The sequence below is a fragment of the Dermacentor albipictus genome, chromosome 1 (assembly GCF_038994185.2).
Source record: "Dermacentor albipictus isolate Rhodes 1998 colony chromosome 1, USDA_Dalb.pri_finalv2, whole genome shotgun sequence".
NCBI classification, from domain to species: domain Eukaryota; kingdom Metazoa; phylum Arthropoda; class Arachnida; order Ixodida; family Ixodidae; genus Dermacentor; species Dermacentor albipictus.
Window position 1 is genome coordinate 253910509 of NC_091821.1, and position 21606 is coordinate 253932114.

The following is a 21606-nucleotide window of genomic DNA, read 5'->3' on the forward strand; positions in this document are numbered from 1 at the left end:
GAAAATCTCAGCGCGGACCAGTTTGTTGCAGCTGCGCAGCGGTGAGAAAAGAACCCGCCTCGTCCTGTACGCCTGGCTGTAGTGGTTAGGCTTCGCATCCCAACGCCGCAGCGGGGCTGCGAGAAATGCCGTAGATGGAGAAGCGCACCCCCCTCCCCCTCCAGCTGGTGGATGGGGAGAGAGAGAGAGGAAGCGCGGGGCAATCCTTCGATGGAGCACCATGGGATCCGAGGCAATTAGGACGTTTAAGAGCTGTGGCTGTAGAGCTGTCTGCAGCACGGGGATGAGCACAGTGTGGGCAAACTGTCGAGTTCTCGCAAACGACGCTCACATGCCCTGGCTTCATGCACTTGCGGCGTTGACGTGGTCTTGGCACAAATGGTCTCACAGGATGTTTCAGGTGGCCCACCTTGGCGTGTGAAGGAAATGTCTCTCCCTTGAACAGTATATTTGCACGACAGGAAATGCCCAGGCGAGATATGATGATAATAATTATAATGACGATGATGATCAGAAACAGGAAGGCGACAAATAGTAACATAGCCTGCATTAAATAATCAAGTTATCTGTAGAAATTATTCATATAGCATTTTGTCTATGCCATCTTAGGCATCTTTTATTCTTTCCTTTCTTTTATTCTTCTTTTATTCCTTCCTTAAAACCTCTGCGTATAACGGATCCGGTTCTATCAATTTCTTCCCTGCTTTTTTGTTTCGGCAATATTCTAAACGTCTCTTGTTTATCTCGACTGCTGACCGCTCAGTACTTTCATCTACTTTTAATCTCAGCGTTTCTGCAAGGCCGACGTTTCCTAGGCGAATACCTTCGCATTCAATTGGGACATGCTGAGTCGTCTCCGTATTTTTACTTCAACATACATATGCCTCATCTATTGCGAATATTTGCTCTGGTATGTTTTTGTCCTTAGGCAGCCAGCTCGGGCCTCAATTAGCAAAGCACTTCTTGTGTTATCCTGCAGATTTCCCGCTTTAATTTCTTTCTTGCCATTCTTGTAAATGTCCATGGTCTACTTTGTTTCCATCCTCTGCATCCAATTTACTGTCTCTGTTTCTCTCACTCATTTTGATGACTCCTGGTTGTCTATTTACACTTTCAAATACCCTGTACCTAGTTGCCAACTTTCTTTATCTATTCCTCTATTATGTGCCCACGCTGTTGAGGTATAATATTTCTGTACTTTAACCGCCCATTTATTTTCATTCATAGTCCTGAGTCTTTTTTTCAAACTAATGTTGTTCTGTGCTTCTCTGACTTCAAAGTAGGCCCAACCCATGTCTCCCATTACTGCTTCATTTCTTGGGAACGATATGTCTTGGGAACGATATGTAAACTCTATGCGAATCTTCCACTGCGCGCGAAACGGTGATCTCTCTCTCTCTCTCTTTCTCCATCCCCATACCCCCTTCCCCCAGTGCAGGGTAGCAAACCGGACGGGCGTCTTGTTAACCTCTCCGCCTTTCCTGTCTTCTATTTCTCTCTCTCTCTCTCTCTCTCTCTCTCTCTCTTTCTTTCTTTCTTTCTTTCTCTCTCTTCGCATGACAACCTTGATGGGCGTCTCCCCGGAGGGCTTACACATCACGAATGAGCTCGTGTGCTTCCAGGCTCTTTTCTTTGCTTGGCGAAATAAGGACGTGGGCAATATTTTGACGCCGCTCTATCCAACTTAAATATCCGCCAAACTTCGTTCTGTCTAAAGTGCGCCGTATTTTTGTTCATACTTCGGGCTTGAGAACACGGCTGGTGGCACAGTCGTACGTGATCTTAACGATGTCATCAGCCCACTGAACAAAGTGAAAATACTTTGGCAAAGGGTAAGTTTACATTTAGGTGCTGTTTAAGTGCGCTAAGCAATACGGCGCTGTGATGCAGCATGCGGGAGTAGGCTTCGCAAGTTATAGTTACCGCGAATATATACGGCTCACTCTATTTCTTCCGGCATCTGCGACCTTTCTTTTTCAACAATGAGTAGACAAGAGTGATGCTCTCGAGCGGGAGACGGAAGTTAAACAAATTTGTTGTTTTTCGCTAGTTCTCACGGAGAAACTCGTCTTCATTGGATTTCTGTTTTGTGAAATCATCCGGCTTCTTTGTCGTTTCTTTTTTTTTATTGTCCGCAATACTCTAGCAGACATACCTTGTCATTGTAAAATGAAAACGAAGTGAAGTGCTTCAAAATTTTGGATAAAATACAGAAAGTTTGCGGTATTTCGTTGCACTTTCTCATTGCCATCATACTTGCATAGCGCTCAGCCGATCAAAAAAGAAGACCACTGTTGCGTATAGTACATGTGGGTTGCACTTGTTCCACGACAGGTATATCTATTCTTAGTTTTTTGCTGTGTAAAAATCAATGTTCACTATACCCGTGGGTGCGGAGAGTTCATAGCTGCTTAAAATAATCATACCTAATGTATGCGGGTTGCAGGTGTCTTTCTTTCTTTTATTTATTTCGTTGTTGTAGTAGTAGTAGATGTTATTTTTATTAAGTGCGTTTTTACAAGGTGTTCGCAAAATAACACCACTTTTTCGAAAAAATTTAGTATTTGGAGACAAATAATAATATATATAATGGTGGCTCGAAGCCTGTTTGGCGAAGTAGGTAAGAATTTATTATTTCGAGGAGCACGACTTACCTTTAAACGCAACATAATACCCACAAAAGAGAGAAAAGAAATAGTAGAAGTTTAGAATAAGGAGTCAGGCGCCAGGGCTATAGAATAGAGTTGCTTGAAAGTAATGTTTTTTGGCACGCCGAAAGAACTGTTTTCGCCAGCCATTAGAGGCACGACAGCAAGGTGAATTACCAAGACACAGTTGTTCAAGAGAATAAGTGCAGCTCTTGTTAGTGTTGCCACCACTGACCTCGCTTATCCGAAGAACGTAGAAACTTTCTTTTCGCAGGCGGCTCTCGCTTTTAGAATTTGTAATATGATACTTATAGCATGGCGTTCCAATCGTGCTGTATTTACTTCCTTACGACCTCATCAGGTGCACAACTATGTCTGTTGCCCTCCGGACTTTCCAGTAAGCAGTTTTTTTCCTGTCTTATCGAGTCCGCGGCTTCGTCGTACGCCTTCACTGTTTACATTACTTTTTCATTCTGAGGTTCAGCAGCTGGCTCAAGCACCGCGCGAATGCCAAGGCGTAAAGCAGAGTCTATGAACCGCGGCTGATTGCGGTGAGAGAGGCCGCTCCATGCTCTCGGCCAGAGTCCGAGCGAGCGCACTATCTTCTCCGTGTCCCTCGCGGCTCGCATGGGTTGTACACGAATGACGGTGCGCGTTTCCTCCGCTGTACGAAACCACGCTCTCACACGTGATAGCCGCGAGGTCTGTGAGCTTTGTTCGTTGATGCACTCTCCGTGGCGCACGTAGTTTATGGGACGAGGCGGTGGCACGCCGACCACCGAGATAAAAATTGTTCCTGGCTACAAGGGAACCCATTTTGGGAAGGACACATCGGCCCTCACTGTCCGCTTCATTCTGCGCGTGGTGGACGATGCCAGCTGCGGCGGGAAGCCCCGCTAGAGACCCGAGTCAAACGCGTCACGCGCGCCACTCGAACAAAGCGCCGCCGGAGGTGTGAGGCAAGCAAGAACTATTCGTATAGCTTCGCGAGGCGGCAGCGCCGTCTTACCACATAGCAGTAACCGTGCGCCCAACCGCTGATTTGGGCTCAGACCAAATGGGCTCCCTCTCTTCGCGCACGTCTTGCAGTGGAGCCCGTCACCAGACAAAAAGAAACCTGACGCGTTGCATATATGCAGCACTGAGTCAAAGGAGCGTTTCTCTTTCGCTCGCTCTCAACGTCCTCATGGGGACCACGGACCCGGCGCGTCTCATCTTTTCTGATTTGATTCCTTTCCTTCGCTCTCTCTTGCTGCCTGTCCGCTGGCTTCGTCTCCTACTTGGTGTACGCGCAGTAAACCTCGCCCGCGACTGCTAGTACGAGCCAGCATGCATTAAGGAATGTGTATTTCGGTAACTCCTCGGAAGTGCGATTGCTTCTTTCTGGCTACCGTGTAGCTGCGCTTTCGATGAAAGCCTGACGCAAATATACAAAAGAACAAGCCGAGGCGCACCTTCTCATTTTCCGGATTCGCTCGTTTCGTTAACGTACGGCAAGCATGTCGGTGCATGCAGGTGCCGTGGATTGCATTTTCTCGCCCGTGATAAGTTTCAATTAGCCGTTTTATAATAATTTTATTTCTTGCAGAAATGCGCACTCTACGTCTCGACAATCTATTTAACTACTCGCTTTTCGGTTAGCTCCTACTTCATTATGCACAGTATGACGTAAGTATATATATATATATATGTATATATATATACAGGAGGCTCAGGCGGTACTAGTGGTGGTTGTGCTGCCGAACACCACCAGCACAGTACGCGTGTACCCCTTTCTTTGTGCGCAGGGCAGCACTTTCAGCAAATACTTGCATGTGGGTCAGACAAAGACGACAAAATCAAACATCGTGTGACACACACAAACTCTTGTTTCTCTTTCCGACTGAAATCGATGGCAATGGCACAATAAATGTTCGATGTTCTCTTCCACGCCGCAGACGTCGCATGCGGCACTGTCGGTCATTCCAATCAAAGTAGCGTACGCCTTCGTGAAAGCCACTCCCAACGACAGCCGGTATAGAAGCGATGCCTCACGTCGGTGAAGCCCGGGTGAACGTCGGAGTTGGAGCGAAGGGTCCCCATTCGTACAACCTGGTGCGCCTTATATTTGGGGTGTTCCACTCTGTTAATGCGTGCCAGGTGACGAAGCTGCCTTGCAGCGTCTGTCCTGGAAGGAGGAATGGGAACGCTGTGTTATTCTTGATGTGACTCTCGGGCAGCTTTGTCTGCTTGATCATTTCCACTGATCCCGCAATGGCAATGTAGCCACTGGAAAATAATTTCGTGGCCTTTTTGTTTGACGTCGTGATGAAGTTTGACGATTTCGTATGCTAGCTATTCGTGAGCTCCATGTCTGAGAATTGACTGCATGCTGTGTAAAGCCGGTCTCGAGTCGCAAAACACGGCCCGCGTACCAGGACTCTCTGTGTCAATAAACTGAAGCGCGCCGCGCAGAGCCGTGAGTTTGAGTTCTGCAGCAGTAGACGTCGTGACATGTGGCGTCTTGAATCGCAGTGTTACTCCTCTTGTCGGTATAAACACAGCACCCCCAGAACTGGTAGATGCGGTCGATCCGTCAGTATAGATGTGTACGTGGCTACTGTATTTTTCGTACAAAAGGAGTAAGCTCAATTTTTTTTAGTCCAAGTTGTGTCAGATCTGACTTTTCCTGAAGTGCTGGAATTCTAAGGTGTATTTCAGGATGGCACAAACACCATGCAGGAGTAACCGGCCTGGCCGCAGTTGTGTGCCCCAATGTAAGCGAGGCACGATATGCACTAACAGTTGTGCTAAATGACGTGCGGGGTCTTTCCATGGTGAGTGCAGCGAGGTGGTGGCAGGAAGTCCGGGCTATGTGCCTGACATGTGCACGCAATCTCTGAACGGCAATGTGCGTCGTGATTGAATAATCTTGGGCAATGGCAATAGTTTCAGCCGTTGACGCACTGCGTGGTAATCCAAGGCATATCCTCAGAGCTTGGGCTTGAATGCTCTGAGCTGTACGCAAATTGGTTTTGCAGGTGTTGGCTATAACAGATAGGCTGTACCCTAGAAACCTGACAAACAACACCTGCACCTAGAAGTTTGCAGAGTATGACAGGTTACACGAATGCACTGTAGGTATTCAGGACGTTCGGTTGTGTATAAGACCAGTATTCAATCTATGTGCTACGTTGGTATATACACAGACTGCTAACACATTTCTCGTTAGTTATCTTTTTTAAGTTCTTCGACGAAGGTTTGTGTAATTTTGCAGTAGTAACTCTAGGCCTGCATGCATTATGCTAGTTTTGACCTGTTCTCAAGTCCCATGATGTCCCTAACACGAGTGGAATTGGTTGTTGCTTGCAAATGTTCTTCAACTCTGCTCAGCTGTTTTCTTTCTTTTTTTAGCCTTGCCTTATTACCGTATATATATATATATATATATATATATATATATATATATATATATATATATATATATATATATATATATATATATATATATATATATATATTCACTCCGATGAAGGCCGGTCCTCCGGGCGAGACGTCAGTAAAAACGTATGCCATGACGTTGATCTTTTTTTTTTCTTTTTTTGAATGTCATACCTTCGGGTCTATATATACGAGTATACTCACCAACTGATTCTTTCTGTTAGTCAAGCATGTGGAAGGTAGTGTGTGATTGTTCACGCCATCGAAGACAACATTTTCGCAGAGCTTGCACGGGAGAGGCGTTGAATGCCATGTCAAGTTGGTGCAGGAAGAAAGCCACAGATGTGCGGTTATGAAGCCTGAAATATTGGCGTAAGAATTAACGTATGTTTGTGCAACATCACGTAGCTGCTTCTGCTTTCCAAAAACAGAAGAACAAAAAAAAAATTCATGTGGCCTTCTCGGTGAATGTGTGCCCTTGCCATTGGAAGGGATGCGAAAGGCTATGTGTGCACGGAAAATAAGAACTGCGATCGTACAAACTAAACAGGGACATCAATAACAAAAAAAGAGCCTGCAGCGTCTCAAACTAACATTTCCCTTTTCGTTTTAAAGATATATGAGTGTACGATGCATGTTTGTATTTTCATCGATCACGTGACCACACTGTCTTTCTTTTTTTTTTATTGATATGATATAAGGAGATGTTGGCGCACAATTTAGGCGCCGGCTACTCCTTATTTCTTGAGTGGTTCGGTCATACATCATACAGGGTTCAAGATTACATATCAAATACACTTTTCACACAAGCACCAGGACTTATCACGCAACGTTTCCACACGAAGACTATGACGTAAAGAACACATGGTACATACAATATACAAGGTAAATGTCTCCACACTTATGTAGATAAAAGTCTCAAAAGTACAGACGATACTGTCGCCTAATAACACATTGGGAGGGAGACCACACTGTCTTTGTTCATTCAATGTTGTTCATTTCTTAACGCCGCTACCTTAGCGGTCTCTGTATTGAGATATTTATCCTTTGTTCTGAAATTCTCCTACGGTTTCGCTTTCAGAAAGAATCAAAATTATGCTCTTCTTTTTTCACCGTGCCACCTTCGCGCGCTCACCTTCTTTGCCTCGTGTGGTTTGTCCTCTACATTTCTGTTTCTCTAGTTACATACAACCTGTCCCGCACGGCCGAATGCTTTACCGAGATGGATATTGCCGACGAAGCGGCCTTGATGACTTTTTTCGCCGCTCTTTCTCGAATAATCAAGCAATTGAAGGCCGGCGTAACGACTCACAGGAAGGCGAAGAGCAATAACAGCGGATGTTGGACATTCTTATGGGCAGCGAGACTTCACTCACTGTTGTAGCCTGAAGGAATGGCCCATTTCAATTAGCTAACGAATGGAAGAAGTAGGATTGCACAAAATAAAAACGTCAAGATAAGTGAGATCTCTTCCCGGGAGTAACCGGCAAGTAAGAAGAGCCTCTTGAAGTAACTCTTCAGAAAAATACGTGACGTCGCGTTTTAAAATTTGGCGCTAGGCTCGTAATTGGTACGACACACTTTGTTTTGTTTTTCTTTTTCTTTTTTTGTATATGGCGCCCGAGGCAGCATATGCGAGGAATCAATTGCTGAACACGGGTGCGCCGAGAAAAAGAGTTGGTGCTGTCCAGTTGTCAGCAGAGTGCCCCATTGCCATTTCTTATCTAATTTCACAATCCCCGGCGGCTCAGGCAAATATTGTTGTTTTCGCTTCCATTACACTAAATTAGACATTGCAGTGCATGGCTTCCATAGCATGGACCTCCAAAACGACCAACATTGAACGAGGCTATAAAAATGTTAGGACGTGTTTATTGACCAGATTGGTGTGCTTTTAATTTCAGAAGGTTACGTACGTTGACACACAAACGCTTGCCATAACATCCGCACGTTAGCACGCAAAGCGTCGCAACACACACACACACACACACACACACACACACACACACACACACACACACACACACACACACACACACACACATATATATATATATATATATATATATACATATATATATATATATATATATATATATATATATATATATATATATATATATATATATACGCCTTCTGCGTAACGACTGTGAAAGTCTGCTCGGTGGTATTTATTTAGGCGTTCGATACTTCTCGCAAATGATAAAATTAGGCGCTGCATATAGCAAGAATGACATGAAGATGGTTAATCGATAACCACTGCTTAGATGAATCTTCAACAAGATTAATCTCATTGTGCTGACAAAGTCCGTCGCAAAAGCGCGGCTATCACATTGACGATTCATTCTTTTTTCCCTGGGCTAGGAAGCTGGAAATGAACCCACAGAACAACTCAACGACGCACTCTCTCTCTCTCTCTCTCTCTCTCTCTCTCTATATATATATATATATATATATATATATATATATATATATATATATATATATATATATATATATATATATATATATATATATATATATGGAACCCGTAAGCATTAACGACGGACGGAAGGAAAAGTAAAAATAAACGCCTGCTTACGGGATAGCCACCCCATTCGCTATCTTCGCCGTAGCCAGAAGAAGAAAAGAACGGGGGGTTGAGGGGCATATCTTTCCAGTGCAAAATCATTGTTGGAACAGGCTGAGAGCTTGGTCTCCTTCAGGAAGGCGCCTTTTTTTTTCGTGGAAAACATTCTTTTGGTGCGTTGTTGTTAGCATATGCGCTATTTTTGAAGCCGTTCGGCTGATATCGCTGCGGCGCTCTTATGGCTGTACCGTTGCTTCGTCGGGCACAAAGAGAGAGAAAAAAAATCCGCGCTCTTCTCTTTTCAGATCAGTCGCCCTTTCCTTCGAGGTGCGTTACTCTGCAACTGACGCCTATTACGGTAAGCAAATGACAATAAATAAATAAATAAATAAATGAAAAAGCCAATATGAGAAGGAAGAACAGTGGGCAGCGATATAAGATTTTGGTTAGGCTCGGTGTTTTAAATTCCGTTAGCGTGTTGACGAGCTCCGCCAGGAGGAGGTGCCGCGTGCACTGGCATTTGTTTATTGTTAGGGGACGCAACGGCTGTAAACACTCAATATTTTACGAAACAGGCGCCAACTAAAATTTTTTTACACTGTTGCGAAAAGCCTGAGTTCGTTTGATAATATTACGACATATACGGATATGCGTTAACTCTTTCGGAACTCTGTAATATTTGCTAAATAAAAGATAATTTAAAGAGGATTTAACATTTTAAGAAGCTCTTCATAACAAGCCAACAAAGACCCCAAGGACAGCATAGGGTAAATTAGTTATAGCTAAAGAATTGATAAATTAATGGAAAATTAAAATGGATGGAAAAGCAACTGGTGGCAAGTGGGGCACGAACCCACGTCTTCGCATTACGCGTTCAATGCTCTTACCAAGTGAGCTACCGCGGCGGCATTTTCCCATCAACTTTCTACGGTATTTATGTTTATCTATAAAAATTAACCCTCGGAGTGTTAGCCAGCGCCACCACTCACAACGATGGATGTGGAAAAGCCTTTCTGCCGCAGGCGTCACGTGTACGTGAACTTTTTTGGGGGGGAAGGCAACTGGTCAATAAACCCCCACATGCTACCTGAATGCATTAATGATGTCGGATTCGAGACCCTCGCTATGTAACAAACGAGAAGAAGGGAAACCAAGGTGCCCGATTTTACAGTGGAGCTGTTAGAACCTCGCTGGGTTTCTCTTGGCGTTCGCAGCTTCGCTGAGTTGTGAGAGAGAGAGAGAGAGCGAAAGCAGAGTGTAAAAATAGCATCGCGCAGCATTGCGACACGGCGAGGGTGGGTGGAGCCTAGCGGGGGAGAAGGAGTGGCGCGGTGAGGACACAGGTGGTGGGATGTCATTGCTCTCCGATAAAACCCCGCGCGCTCGCTTCGGCAGATTTCAAGAAGCTACCAGGTACACGGCGTCGGAGCTAGCATGCATCAAAGCTAAGGCGCGGCGGTTGCCACGGCGTCGCGTCGATACTGCGTCTGGCACACGACACCGACGCATACGGCGTCCCAACAAATGGCTTCTGTTCCGGCGGGCAGCCTCAAACGGCGCGCCGTCCCAACCGAAACCCCCCACAGAGGAAGACGGCATGGATTTTTCTGAAGCCCCAACTTCCCCCAGCTCCGCTGGTCTCCGGTGTTTGCGATAGCGATACTTTTTTTATTAGTCATCATAAAAGCCAACAAACAAAGACACCAGAGACAACATAGGGGAAATTACTTGAACCTATTAATTGAATCCTACGTATATACTTATATATACGTAGAAACAAACGAAAATTCAGGGAGGTGAACCATAAAGACAGACCAGTTTGTTACCTTGCTCCAGGAAGAAAAAGTATTCAGAGAGAAAGGAAGAGAGAAAAGTGAACAGCGAAAAGAAAACCGGCGCTCAACATTCTGAGGTGGTGCACGTCACTATCGTAGTCTATTGCGCGTGCCCGTACACCACAGGAAGCAAGCTTGTCGGCTAACCGGCTTTAGGGCATACGTCCGTTGTGACCACCGTCCTAATATATTTTGTTCCGACAGCGACTGTCTGTGCGCGGTACGCAGCACCCGGCTCTCCTTACATTGTAACGTGGTATAGTGGGATACTATGACTGGGATGGGGCTGTCGGCTCATGCAATAAGAAATGAAGATGATTTAGCCTACAAGACACGAAGCCACAGCCAGCACAACGGAGTTTTTTTCACACCTTGGCAGTACATGCGGTGCAGAGATCTTCAAGTCAGGAGCCAACAAACGTAGGCGACTGTTTGCGAAACTCGTTTTGTTCTTCAAGGCCAGTGCGCAATCAAGAATAATGTTACCAGTGTATAATTGGCAGTGCTAATTGTGGACATTTGCGCTCATCCAGGTTTGTGGCGCAATCCATGCAATATTCACAAATTCGAAATGAAGCAGAAGTACGGGACATGTGGACAAGCGTAAAACGAACGCGCGTCGAAGGAATGCCAGTCTCGGCTAAGCTGCGTATGCGTCTTTGCGTTTGCCAGTCCGTATTAATGCTTGAACCAGGAATCAACAAACCTAAAATGATGCCCAGCACGTGATCCCGAGCACATACCCAAGAAAGCTTTATTCCACTTGGGATGTATAAACATGAGCGTCAGTCTCCCACTCCGTTGACTGCTTTACACATGGCTTCAGTATGACCGATACTTGGGCCAGTTAGCTTAAATGCATTTTAGAACTGGAGCGCAGAAGCATGGATGCGACAGAGAGAAGAATACCACAACACCACAGCACTGGACTTACAAATCTTTATTGGGAGCACGTGAACGGCTATGGTATGCACAACAGACAAACAATCATGCATGAGTATGTGCCACGATACAGAAGCAAACAAACAAACAAACTAACTAACTAACTAACGTTATGACAAAATTGTACACTCTTAGGGAAAAAAAGTTGTGTCAGTTACTAACCAAACGCAAGTAAGTGCTCGTCACAAAGTTAACTTACGTTCTAGTAATGAGGGTTAGTAACGTCGCTGGTAGTTGAATTTATTACTCAAAGGAGGTGGTGCATATGACTATCACCGAGAGCCAGTTTACGAACCCTAGCTAACAATGGCACCGATATATATATATATATATATATATATATATATATATATATATATATATATATATATAAACGAGAAGAAAGGGGGTTAGCCGAGGGACCCGATATTTATTAGTCATATAATGAGTAGCCAACAAACACTGACACCAAGTACAACATAGGGGAAATTGCATGTGCTTAATAAATGAAATGAAGTAATGATAAATTAATGGAAATTAAAGTGGCTGAATAAACAACTATATATATATATATATATATATATATATATATATATATATATATATATATATATATATATATATATATATATATATATATATATATATATATATATATATAGTGAAATTTCCCTCCGATTTAAATCCCTCCTTTCCTCTATATAGTTTACAAGCGGTGTCTGCATTGCGAAGAAAAAAACTAGGTTCCTTAAATTCTAAAACTGTAATACAAATGTGTATGCGAAAAAAAAAGCAAGGACCACATTGCTAGTCAGTTTAATGACAGTCATAACAGCAAGAAATAACGGCACGTAATTAAGGGTCCTGACAGGAAACTTAGACTGCGTGTAATAAACTTCATGGTGGAGAAAGGAACAAAGGAAAAAGGGGAACAACGTAGCGAGCGATACAGTTATCGCGATACTATACGCAGCACGTTTCTAAGAGCAACCTTATGAGCATGTATAGCCGTAACCTTTAGAAGCACAGGTTGCGTGTAGCGGTGCGCCACTCACGTATTCGGATAAATAAAGTTGTGAACTTATATTTGTATAACGTAGAGTGCCCCCCCCCCCTCATCCCCTCACAAACACATATGTGCGACGCAACGTAGAACATAACTTTTAACGAAAATAATTACACAATCTTTACCTTATCTAAACATGACATTAAGACCGCCACTATACAGCCTAATAGACCGCAGGAGACGGAGGTATATTGCTTCGTACACTAACTTCTCTGTGAAACTTGGTCATTGCTCAATAAGGCCGCACTTACTGTAAGTCGAATTATCGGTAGTAGCAAAGAGCTACTAAAGTTGTAGTGATGGGTGGTAATTTTAGCGACTATACACTCGTTACCATCGTTTGACTACTTTTCTTTTTCGTAAGTGTGTAATATCATGTCCTCGATGTTCAGGAAACTGGATTCACGATCAAGCATCGTACGTGAATGCTTGCCTACTGGCACACATTTCTTTATTTTCCTTTATATAAGCAGCACCTATCAATCATATTGTGAACTGCTCTCCTTGCTGCTTTAGGATTGATGTCTGGCTAAATATAGGGGCATAACTACAATTGTCAACGTGTTGAGCTAAATGTTAGCGTACTGCGGTGCGCAGGGATTGTCGAGGTTCTGTTTTGTGTCGTCTCCATCTTTTCACGCTGCAATTCTAAAACGGCGCATTTTTTTTTTCTTGGCCAAAGCCGGAGGATCGGCATGCGAGGCTGCCTTTTTCATACGAGCCCTTCTTTGTATTCAAATTTAGAACAAGGCGAAGATATATGAAACCACCGATTTGTGCTCGTGTGCAATCGCTAACTTCTCATGGAAGAGCAAATGACTGCTGTAGGGTATGGCCGTATTTGTGCCCACTGGGATTCGCGGGCTTCCCACGGATATAAACATTAGAGCTTTCAAAATAAGACACCGGAATTTGGCTCTAGTAGGCTCTTAGATATCTAGATATACTCGAGTGCGAATGTTTTTGGAGCACGGGATGCATCACTAAACGAATTATTCTCGGTGTCTGCGCAGCTTTTTAAAAAATGAAGAGCATGTACAGCCGAGTGCTGCTCGTCCCACGCGTCGCGGTTCTCAAAGGACGCATAACTGAACTCTTTTTTTTTTTTTTTGGCTCCCATTTTGCGATAACGTTTGCAGTCGAGTGCAGCGCGTACTCTCACTACGGTACAACAAACACCCGCAGCACTAATTCTTCGCTTTGTAAGTAGGAGGCCCAATTCCCTGGTTTCCACAACACAGCCCACTTAATCGATCGATCAATCAAGCAGTCATTCCTAAGGCAGAACGAACGGCATACATTTGACAAGACAAATGAATGGGCTATAGGACACGGCGGTATTTCCGAGACAAAAAGAGAGAGAGAGAGAGACCCTTCCCGTTGAAGGGACACCGCCAAGTAGCGCAAGCTCGGAACGTTCCGTTCGACCGCGCGCGACTTTCGTGGCATCCCTGGGGAAAGCGCGCGCCGGTGCGTTGCACACAGGCGTTGGCTCCTGCGGATGACGTCGCGGCTGCGCGCTGTTCGGGGCGCGTGATTGACGTCGGCGGCGACGCGCTCGCGGCGCGCGACCGCAGCTGTCGGCGGCCGCTGTGCTACAACTGCTCGGACCGCCCCCACGCCGAGCCACGTGCGCGCGCCCCCTTCGCTCCGACGGCGGACAAGCGCGCGCGCCGTTCGGCGCCGCAATTTCTCGGGCCTTGCGTGCAGCGTCTTCGCATGGTTCGCTCCACGACCTTCGCTCGCCTCCTTTCCCGACGGACTCGGTGGCTGCCATTATCGTCGCCAGTGCCGCGAGTCGTGTTGTCGCAAAGTGTATCTGACGCGTTTCACTGGCCGGAAGGACCGGACTTGTTTCGCTGCGCGGCGATCACGGTGAGTCGAGCGTCGTGGCGTGCGCAGAAACTGTCGCGAGCGCGAGATGTCGCTTTGCGTTCGGCGGGGAGCACAACGCCGCTTACACTGCGAGTCGGCCTTCGTCGATGGGAGCAGCGCTAGGGCGCGCATGACCGACACTTTTGAGAGTGAGTATGTGTAAAAGGCGCTGTGAGAGAACTGCTCAACATTATAGTTTCTGTATGCGCGTTCACAATTCAGCGCCAAATGAATGACTTCGCAGGTATACTTGAGGTCCTAGGCCCACATTCACAAAAATGTTCGTGCGGTAAAACTGTTCGTAAGAGCTAATTATAATGTTGGATATATTATTAGCGAAGACGGCTGGCCAATCACCTAGAAGAAAAATCTTTGTGATTTCCGCCCCTGGTGCTTTTCTGTCTGAATTGCGCATTGAAAGCCTGCGGGGAAGTGTTTGTCTCTGCCATCGGCAGTCTGTTGATAGAAGGGATGTCACGGCACAAGCTGGAGCTCAGTGCACAACTCGCTCTAGTTTTTTCATTTATAGCCAGCTTTCGCTTTATATGCAAAACTGGCACTGTGTTATACGTTTCTGCTAAGGCATACACAAATGGTCAAATAGGACAAAGTGGCTAGGAAAACGCCTTTGTCGTGTGGGAACGCACGTGCTTGTGTTCTGAGCGTTTTCCTTCTTTCGCGTGTTCCTTCCGTCGTCTGCACGATTTCATTACAGAAAGTGCATTCCAGGTTACTACTGAAGTACTAAGCGGAGCGCGTAGACTGACATGGAAATATAAACAAACCAGTGTTTGTTTCGCTTTACTTTGTTGGACTGCGTGTCTATTTACTATTATGCAGCAGCAGCTAAACAACGCGACGATCTCTGAAAATCGCGTTATGAAAGTGCATCCATTAACGGAAAAGCCGAACGAAATGGAAAAATAAAAACGCTTGACATTTTGCTGCCCTCTTTGACAATAGAACATGATTACTCGAAGAACTTCGTTAAGGTCAGGCAAAGTTGCCAGCTAGTCCGCTTCAGAAATAACGTCAAAACACATTTTATATATATATATATATATATATATATATATATATATATATATATATATATATATATATATATATATATATATATATATATATATATATATATAGTTGAAGAAACAAACGAGCACACTTACGAAAAGTGCATTTCTAATGTTTTAACGTTGAGGCCGTGGCACGGCCTTCGTCGTTTATTTTGACGAAGGCCGTGCCCCGGCCCAATACGTTAAAAACATTAAAAAATGCAATTTTCGTAAGTGTGCTCCTTCGTTTCTTCAACTACCTATGCACCGGACCTACAGAACTTTTCATTGAATTATATATATATATATATATATATATATATATATATATATATATATATATATATATATATATATATATATACATATATATATATATATACATATATATATATATATGCATATATGTGTGTGTGTGTGTGTGTGTGTGTGTGTTATTTCGTTCTTCCTTCCTTTCTTTCTTGATTGCTTCGACGCTTCTGTAGTGTTGACAGGCGCGGTCGTCCAGGTGCTGCGATAAATGAAGCGCAAGCAGCATTGTTTAGCTGCCGCCCAGGCACAGCCATTGTTCCATCACGACAGGCGCCAGCGCGCAGCCAGCCGCCGATGGCTAAGCTGAGGCACACAGAAATATATAGTGCTACATTACATATATACTACGCAGCGTTATTTTCATTTCAAATGTCCCACCTCCGGCGGCATAAAATGAGCCTCGACTGTCGGCGACCACCGGATGCCATTCTTCGCAGACGCGCAGCGCCTCCATCACACGGTCCGTTGTTCCACACACATCATCACGTGGTCCGCTACATTTGGGCACACATCACATGGTCCGCAGCATTTTGTCATTCGCAACAGCACGCATTTTGCGTAGAAGGCCCGCGAAACGGCAAGGAGTGCGTAACGTTGGCCCGACCGCATCGACGTCGAGAGACCGCCCCTCACGCTCTCGCAAAAAGCCGTTATGGGAGAGCGTGGACCCAGGCTTAAAGCTATAGGAACGGGCATGCCTTGAGATGGAGCCAACAACTTTTCTGAGGGGACCCATAGGAAATCGGCGGAGCGGTGAGACTCTTCTGCGGTGTCAAAATCAATGACAAATTCACTGTGCATGATTTTAACGCGATAGCGTTAAGGAGCTCGTGTCGCAGAAAAGCCGGTGTCGTCGGGGTCGGCGGCGTTGGCCGTGAGCGATAAATCCCAGCAGGCATTTCTTGAATAAAAAACAACTTGCAAGATGGACTGGGTGGGAATCGAACCAGGGTCTCCGGAGTGTGAGACGGAGACACTACCACTCAGCCACGAGGTCGATGCTTCATAGCGGTACAAAAGCGCCTCTAGTGAATGCGGTGTTGCCTTAGAAACGACCTGTTTCTAAGGCTCAGGCGTGCGTAAAACGGATAACCGGCTGTTCCTTAGGGCTAACAAAATGGGTGCTAACAAAAGGAAAATGGCCTTCAGGGGCCGCAAAGGCTTAGATGATAGGATGGGATTAGGAAATTTGCAAGCGTATGAGGAACTTAAGATAAAGCTTAACTGGAGATCTCTGAGAGAGTCCTTCATCCTGTAGTGGATCGAAAGTAAGCTGATGATGATGATGATGATGATGATGATGTTGTTGTTGTTGACGAAGACGATGATGATGATGATTCTGAATATCTAAATCATGTTATTGAGAACTCAAAAAAGAAAGACAAATGTAGCCCATGCATGTCTTGTTTTGCGATTGGAAAAACTACATTGCAGTTTTATTTTCCGTATGTTTGGTGCGTGTAGACTCTACCGAACGACGTTGCTGTCAGCCCTCTATTCTTTGTGTGTGTGTGTGTGTGTGTGTGTGTGTGTGTGTGTGTGTGTGTGTGTGTGTGTGTGTGTGTGTGTGTGTGTGTGTGTGTGTGTGTGTGTGTGTGTGTGTGTGTGTGTGTGTGTGTGTGTTTTCGGAAGTGTTGCCTAGAGAAATAACTGAGCGAGGGAGCGCGATGCACCCTTTTCTGTCGATGTTAGTTCCCTAGTAATTGCAAAAGGATCAGCCACACGGGGTGTCCGTGTTAGTGTCGCTCTCAAAAGCATTTCTTTCGAAAGACGCGAGGCGTGCGGCTGTTTTTGAGTTCGGATATACCGGAAGCAAAATGAACTCCGTTGCTTAGCACGGAAAGCGCAGCTTGTTTTCGCCTGGCCGGTCTTAAAGCTTCGGTCTCCTGTGTCTGTAGCCGTGCACACAGCGGCGATTCCGATACCACCGGAAAGCACTTCACCTCTGAAGAACAAAACAGAGAAATGATGGTATTAGGGCTCACACAAAGCTGGCGGAAAAGTACAGAACGAGAATTTCGGTGGCCCAGTTCTTGTATCGGCTGCTTCAAACGGGGCAAGGTCGGGGCGAGTTCGTGGAACGACGTCTCTACTTGGGCGCTTGTGCGTGCGTGCGCCCGTTAATGCGTCTGTATATATTGTGTACGTGTCTGTCTTCGCCACTCGAAGCTCTGGACGCGCCACCCGGGCGTGTCTTGGCGGGTGGTGAGACCCTTCAAAGCACATCTCCCAACCCCGTGCCCGATAAAACATTACAGCACAACGTCGTCTAGTTTACTCCGTTTGCGCAAACACACACATACACTCACACACGCACATACGACACGTTTCTCGCGATAGGTGAACCTGTCTCTGACGCTACGTTCAAAACTTCTAACGCAGTTCTCTGAAGAAACAAAAAATCATATAAGGAGAAAACGAAATTGGAAACTAGTAGCGCACAACAACGCGAAGAAACGGTCGGGAGAAGCTCTTATTTCTGTTCACGGCTCCTTCCCCCCGCCACTGAAAGTGCGTCGCCCGTGACGCGCCATTTCAGCTGAGTGTATAAAGATTGAGAAAACAGTCGGCGGATAAACAAGGCTCGGCGATGACGCGCTTCACGTGATCTTTTTCGCGTGGAATAATTTCGTCCATTATTTCCCCCGTTTCTCTGTTTTCATTGCGCAGTTCTTTGTAGCGCCCTTATCACCGTGCTCTCCTCACAACCCTTATATTCCGCGCGCACCCTTTCAACCCATTCTGCTGCTGCCGAGGCTCACCGGCGCGCGTTTCTCGCTGCAGTTGCACTTTGGCTGCGCCGGGCGCCCATTTGCTCGCGTGCGCCTTTTTTTTCCCTAGTCTCTCCCCTCGGTGCCTCCTTTTTCTCCTTGTTTCACTTTGGCCGCATCGCGGCTCGCAGCGCTCGCTTATAGATAGGCCGCTCACACGGTCAGGAGCTCTTGCCGCGGGGCAAATAATAAATGGCCTTTTTTTTTTAAATGAAAAAAGAAAACGCTATATCGCTAATGGAATCGTTTGGCGCGTTCCCGGCCCGCTGAAGTCTTATCAGCTGGGAGCCTGATAAGGCAGCGTTTCTTATCGTCATTCCCGCCCGTGTTCTTGGACGTCCACGACGAGCGCGGACATAAAAATCGTCCGCTCGGCGGACAAGCGCTAAACGACGACGCTTCTTCCTTCTCCTCCGGCTCTCTTCCCATACTCGGGCTGGGCTTCTCCTGCTGCGAATTCGTGCGCTTGCTTTGCGTTTACTGGTCCCCGTCTAAACGCGCAGCGCAGCTCGCCGAGTGAAACACGAGCGCGGCAACGCCGCGGGCGCCACAAGCGCCACCATTGCCGTGTATGCACGGAGCCTCACCTAAGGGCGCCATGAACCATTAACTCCATTCTACGAAAGCAGCGCGCTCGCGATGCGCCACGCCGACGCACCAGCGCGGCACTGATGGTTTCTCGCTGCGGTGGCGCAAGATGGCGCCGCAGCTATGCCGGGTTTCAGGAACAAAAGAAAGTGAACTGCCATAGCGGTCGGATAAGCGAGCCGGCACATACATGGCTCGCTTCTGGTTAGCTGTCGCTTTTCGTAGCCCGTGTTCCTTTAGTACCGTGGCCATCTCTCAAGATTCCCTCCTTGTCTCTCGCTTGGCGACTCTTTTGTGCACGTTGATTTATTTTAGAGCATCTTAGGCGTTCGCTCCGCGCTTGCGAGACGGCAAGCACCGCGCGTTTCATGTTTCGCGAGGAGCAGCGCACCATTCTTTTTTTTTTCTGAACAAGTGTGTGCTTTTTGGTTCCACGCTCCTTTCCGTTTTGTCTTGATTACGCACGTCGAAAACGAAGACTGACTAACGTTAGACTGACGTGCTTTTACATTTTCATGTTCTTAACACCGACCGGCAACGCCCGGCGCTATGTTGCTTCGCCTACGAGAGCTTACCGATAACTCTTCCGCTAAATTAGATCTTGCATTGCGCAACATTCTGATGGAACAAACAGAATAGAAACACACACAACGGAGTGCTACTTGCAACTGTCCATTTATTCCCTTGTCAGGGGAATAAATTTCGGCAGTAGCAGTTGCGTTCCAGCAAGCGCATCTGAGAACACTTGTTGCTTTTCTAGATTCGTTGGTTGGATCTTGCCGGCGTCGTTCCCCGGTGCCCAGTCTGTGGTGTTAAGCGTCATAAGGGCGGCTTCTTGCTTTTTGAGGTTGGTCCGTCTATAACTTTTAGACCTTCTATCCTCTTTTGGTGTAACTGCTGCTGCCGAAGGCACTGCCGAAAAGTGTTTTAAAAGTGTTTTGTTTGTCATCTCGTCGTACGCAGAATTAGCGAAAAGATTTCAGCAGCTGAAGCTTGGTCTGAAAAATCGATGGAACAAAAAGTAAACAAATTTGTTGAGGAATGTACAGACAAAATTGGCTCTGCTGATACAGTTGTTGACGAGTTTAAAGCAGAAGTTGAGGCCCTCTGCTTGAGTGTACAGCTGCTCAATACTTTAGTGAAAGGCCTTTTGGCAGAAAATACTTGCCTTAAGACCGCCAACAAGAAACTTAAGTCTGGAAATTAAATATTGATGAAGCGAGTCGGAGAAGTGGAGCAGTATTCTACAGGCACAATAATGTCGAGCTCAGGGGGATTCCTTGCGGCTAGAGCAGGATTATGTAGCAATTGTCAAAGCTCTGGGTGCAAAAATAACCTGCCCCATCCTCGACACTGACACTTAGGTCGTGCACCGCGTGCCGACTAAAGCAGGCCCGAACAACAAAAACATTCTTGCTAAGGTCCACTCTCTTGCTAAGAAGCAAGAATTCGTCAGTAATGCACGAAAGGCCCGCGTGGGCACCAAGTACCTTAGATTTTTCTGGTTCACAGAATTTCCCCAGTTTATGCTAATGACCATCTAACTCACGAAAACAAGAAGCTGTTTACTGAAGCTCTGTTACTCAAAAAAGGAAAACGCCTGGTAGCATCTGTGTACAGACAACTACTGCCAGATCGAAGCCAGAAAAGCAAACGAGAGCCGTGTCTACCGTATAACTTCGGAGGCCGATCTGTCGATCTTATATTGATCGGTCTGGCTTACGTTAGACAGGAACTACTTATAAAAGTACCCTAGCCTACTTTCACCACGAAATGTTACTTTTCTTCTAAACATCTAAAAAGCTTTCCCTCCGAAGATTGTATGTCGCTATGAAGTTCAAAGTGCGCAGTATTAAAAACCACTATGAAGACATCTGTGCTCTGGTAACGTCACTGGGCCATCCCTTCTCATTCATCTGCATGTCAAAGACATGGCTTTCTCCTGATGACAAGAACTTGTTGTCTTTTCGCTCATACGCTTCCGAACATTGTTTTCGTTTATCGAGCAACCACATTGGAGCCACAATATTAATCTCATCTGCAGTGTCCTACAAAGGGAGAACCGATCTTAAGCTTTCTTGCGAAAACTGTGAATCAGTATTGATATAAATACAGTCACCAATGCTACCGAGCGCAAAGAAAATTATTATTGTCTACCTCTATCGTTCACAGTCATCATCAGAATCAGATTTTTGTAATGAATTAGATGTGCTACTTAGCACATTGGGCGCGGAACAGAAGGGCGTTGCCATCATGGGGGATATCAACGTCAACCTTTTAGACGATAGCACCTCAGACTATACTCGTTGCACGAACTGTTCTTTCGGGTAAGGTTATGAACCCCTCATAACCCTTCCAACAAGATGTGTTCCTGATAATTCACACACCCTCAATGGCCACATATTATCTAACATAGTCTCACATGATGACTTCGGCGTCCTTCAAGTTCCCATAACTGACCACTACCCTATTATTTCTTTCGGTTTCCCCTGTAGCTCCATTCAACAAAACACAACTTTTCACAAGGAAGTAACAGATAGAAAGAAAAA

General features: G+C 45.7%; 1 protein-coding gene across 5 annotated transcripts in view; it reads left to right on the forward strand.

Moving 5' to 3' along the window:
* cpx (synaptic transmission protein complexin) overlaps nt 1–21606 on the forward strand; it is a 428390-nt gene that overhangs the window by 240774 nt on the left and 166010 nt on the right. For 2 of the 5 annotated variants that reach the window (XM_065431122.1, XM_065431114.1), the window contains exon 3: nt 8943–8995. The exons of 2 other annotated variants lie outside the window; for them this stretch is intronic. In XM_065431122.1, the coding sequence (XP_065287194.1) occupies nt 8943–8995 (53 nt within the window). Of the gene's footprint in view, nt 1–8942; nt 8996–14099; nt 14335–21606 lie in introns of those variants that run through there. One more of the 5 variants, XM_065431129.1, reaches the window with a different exon arrangement.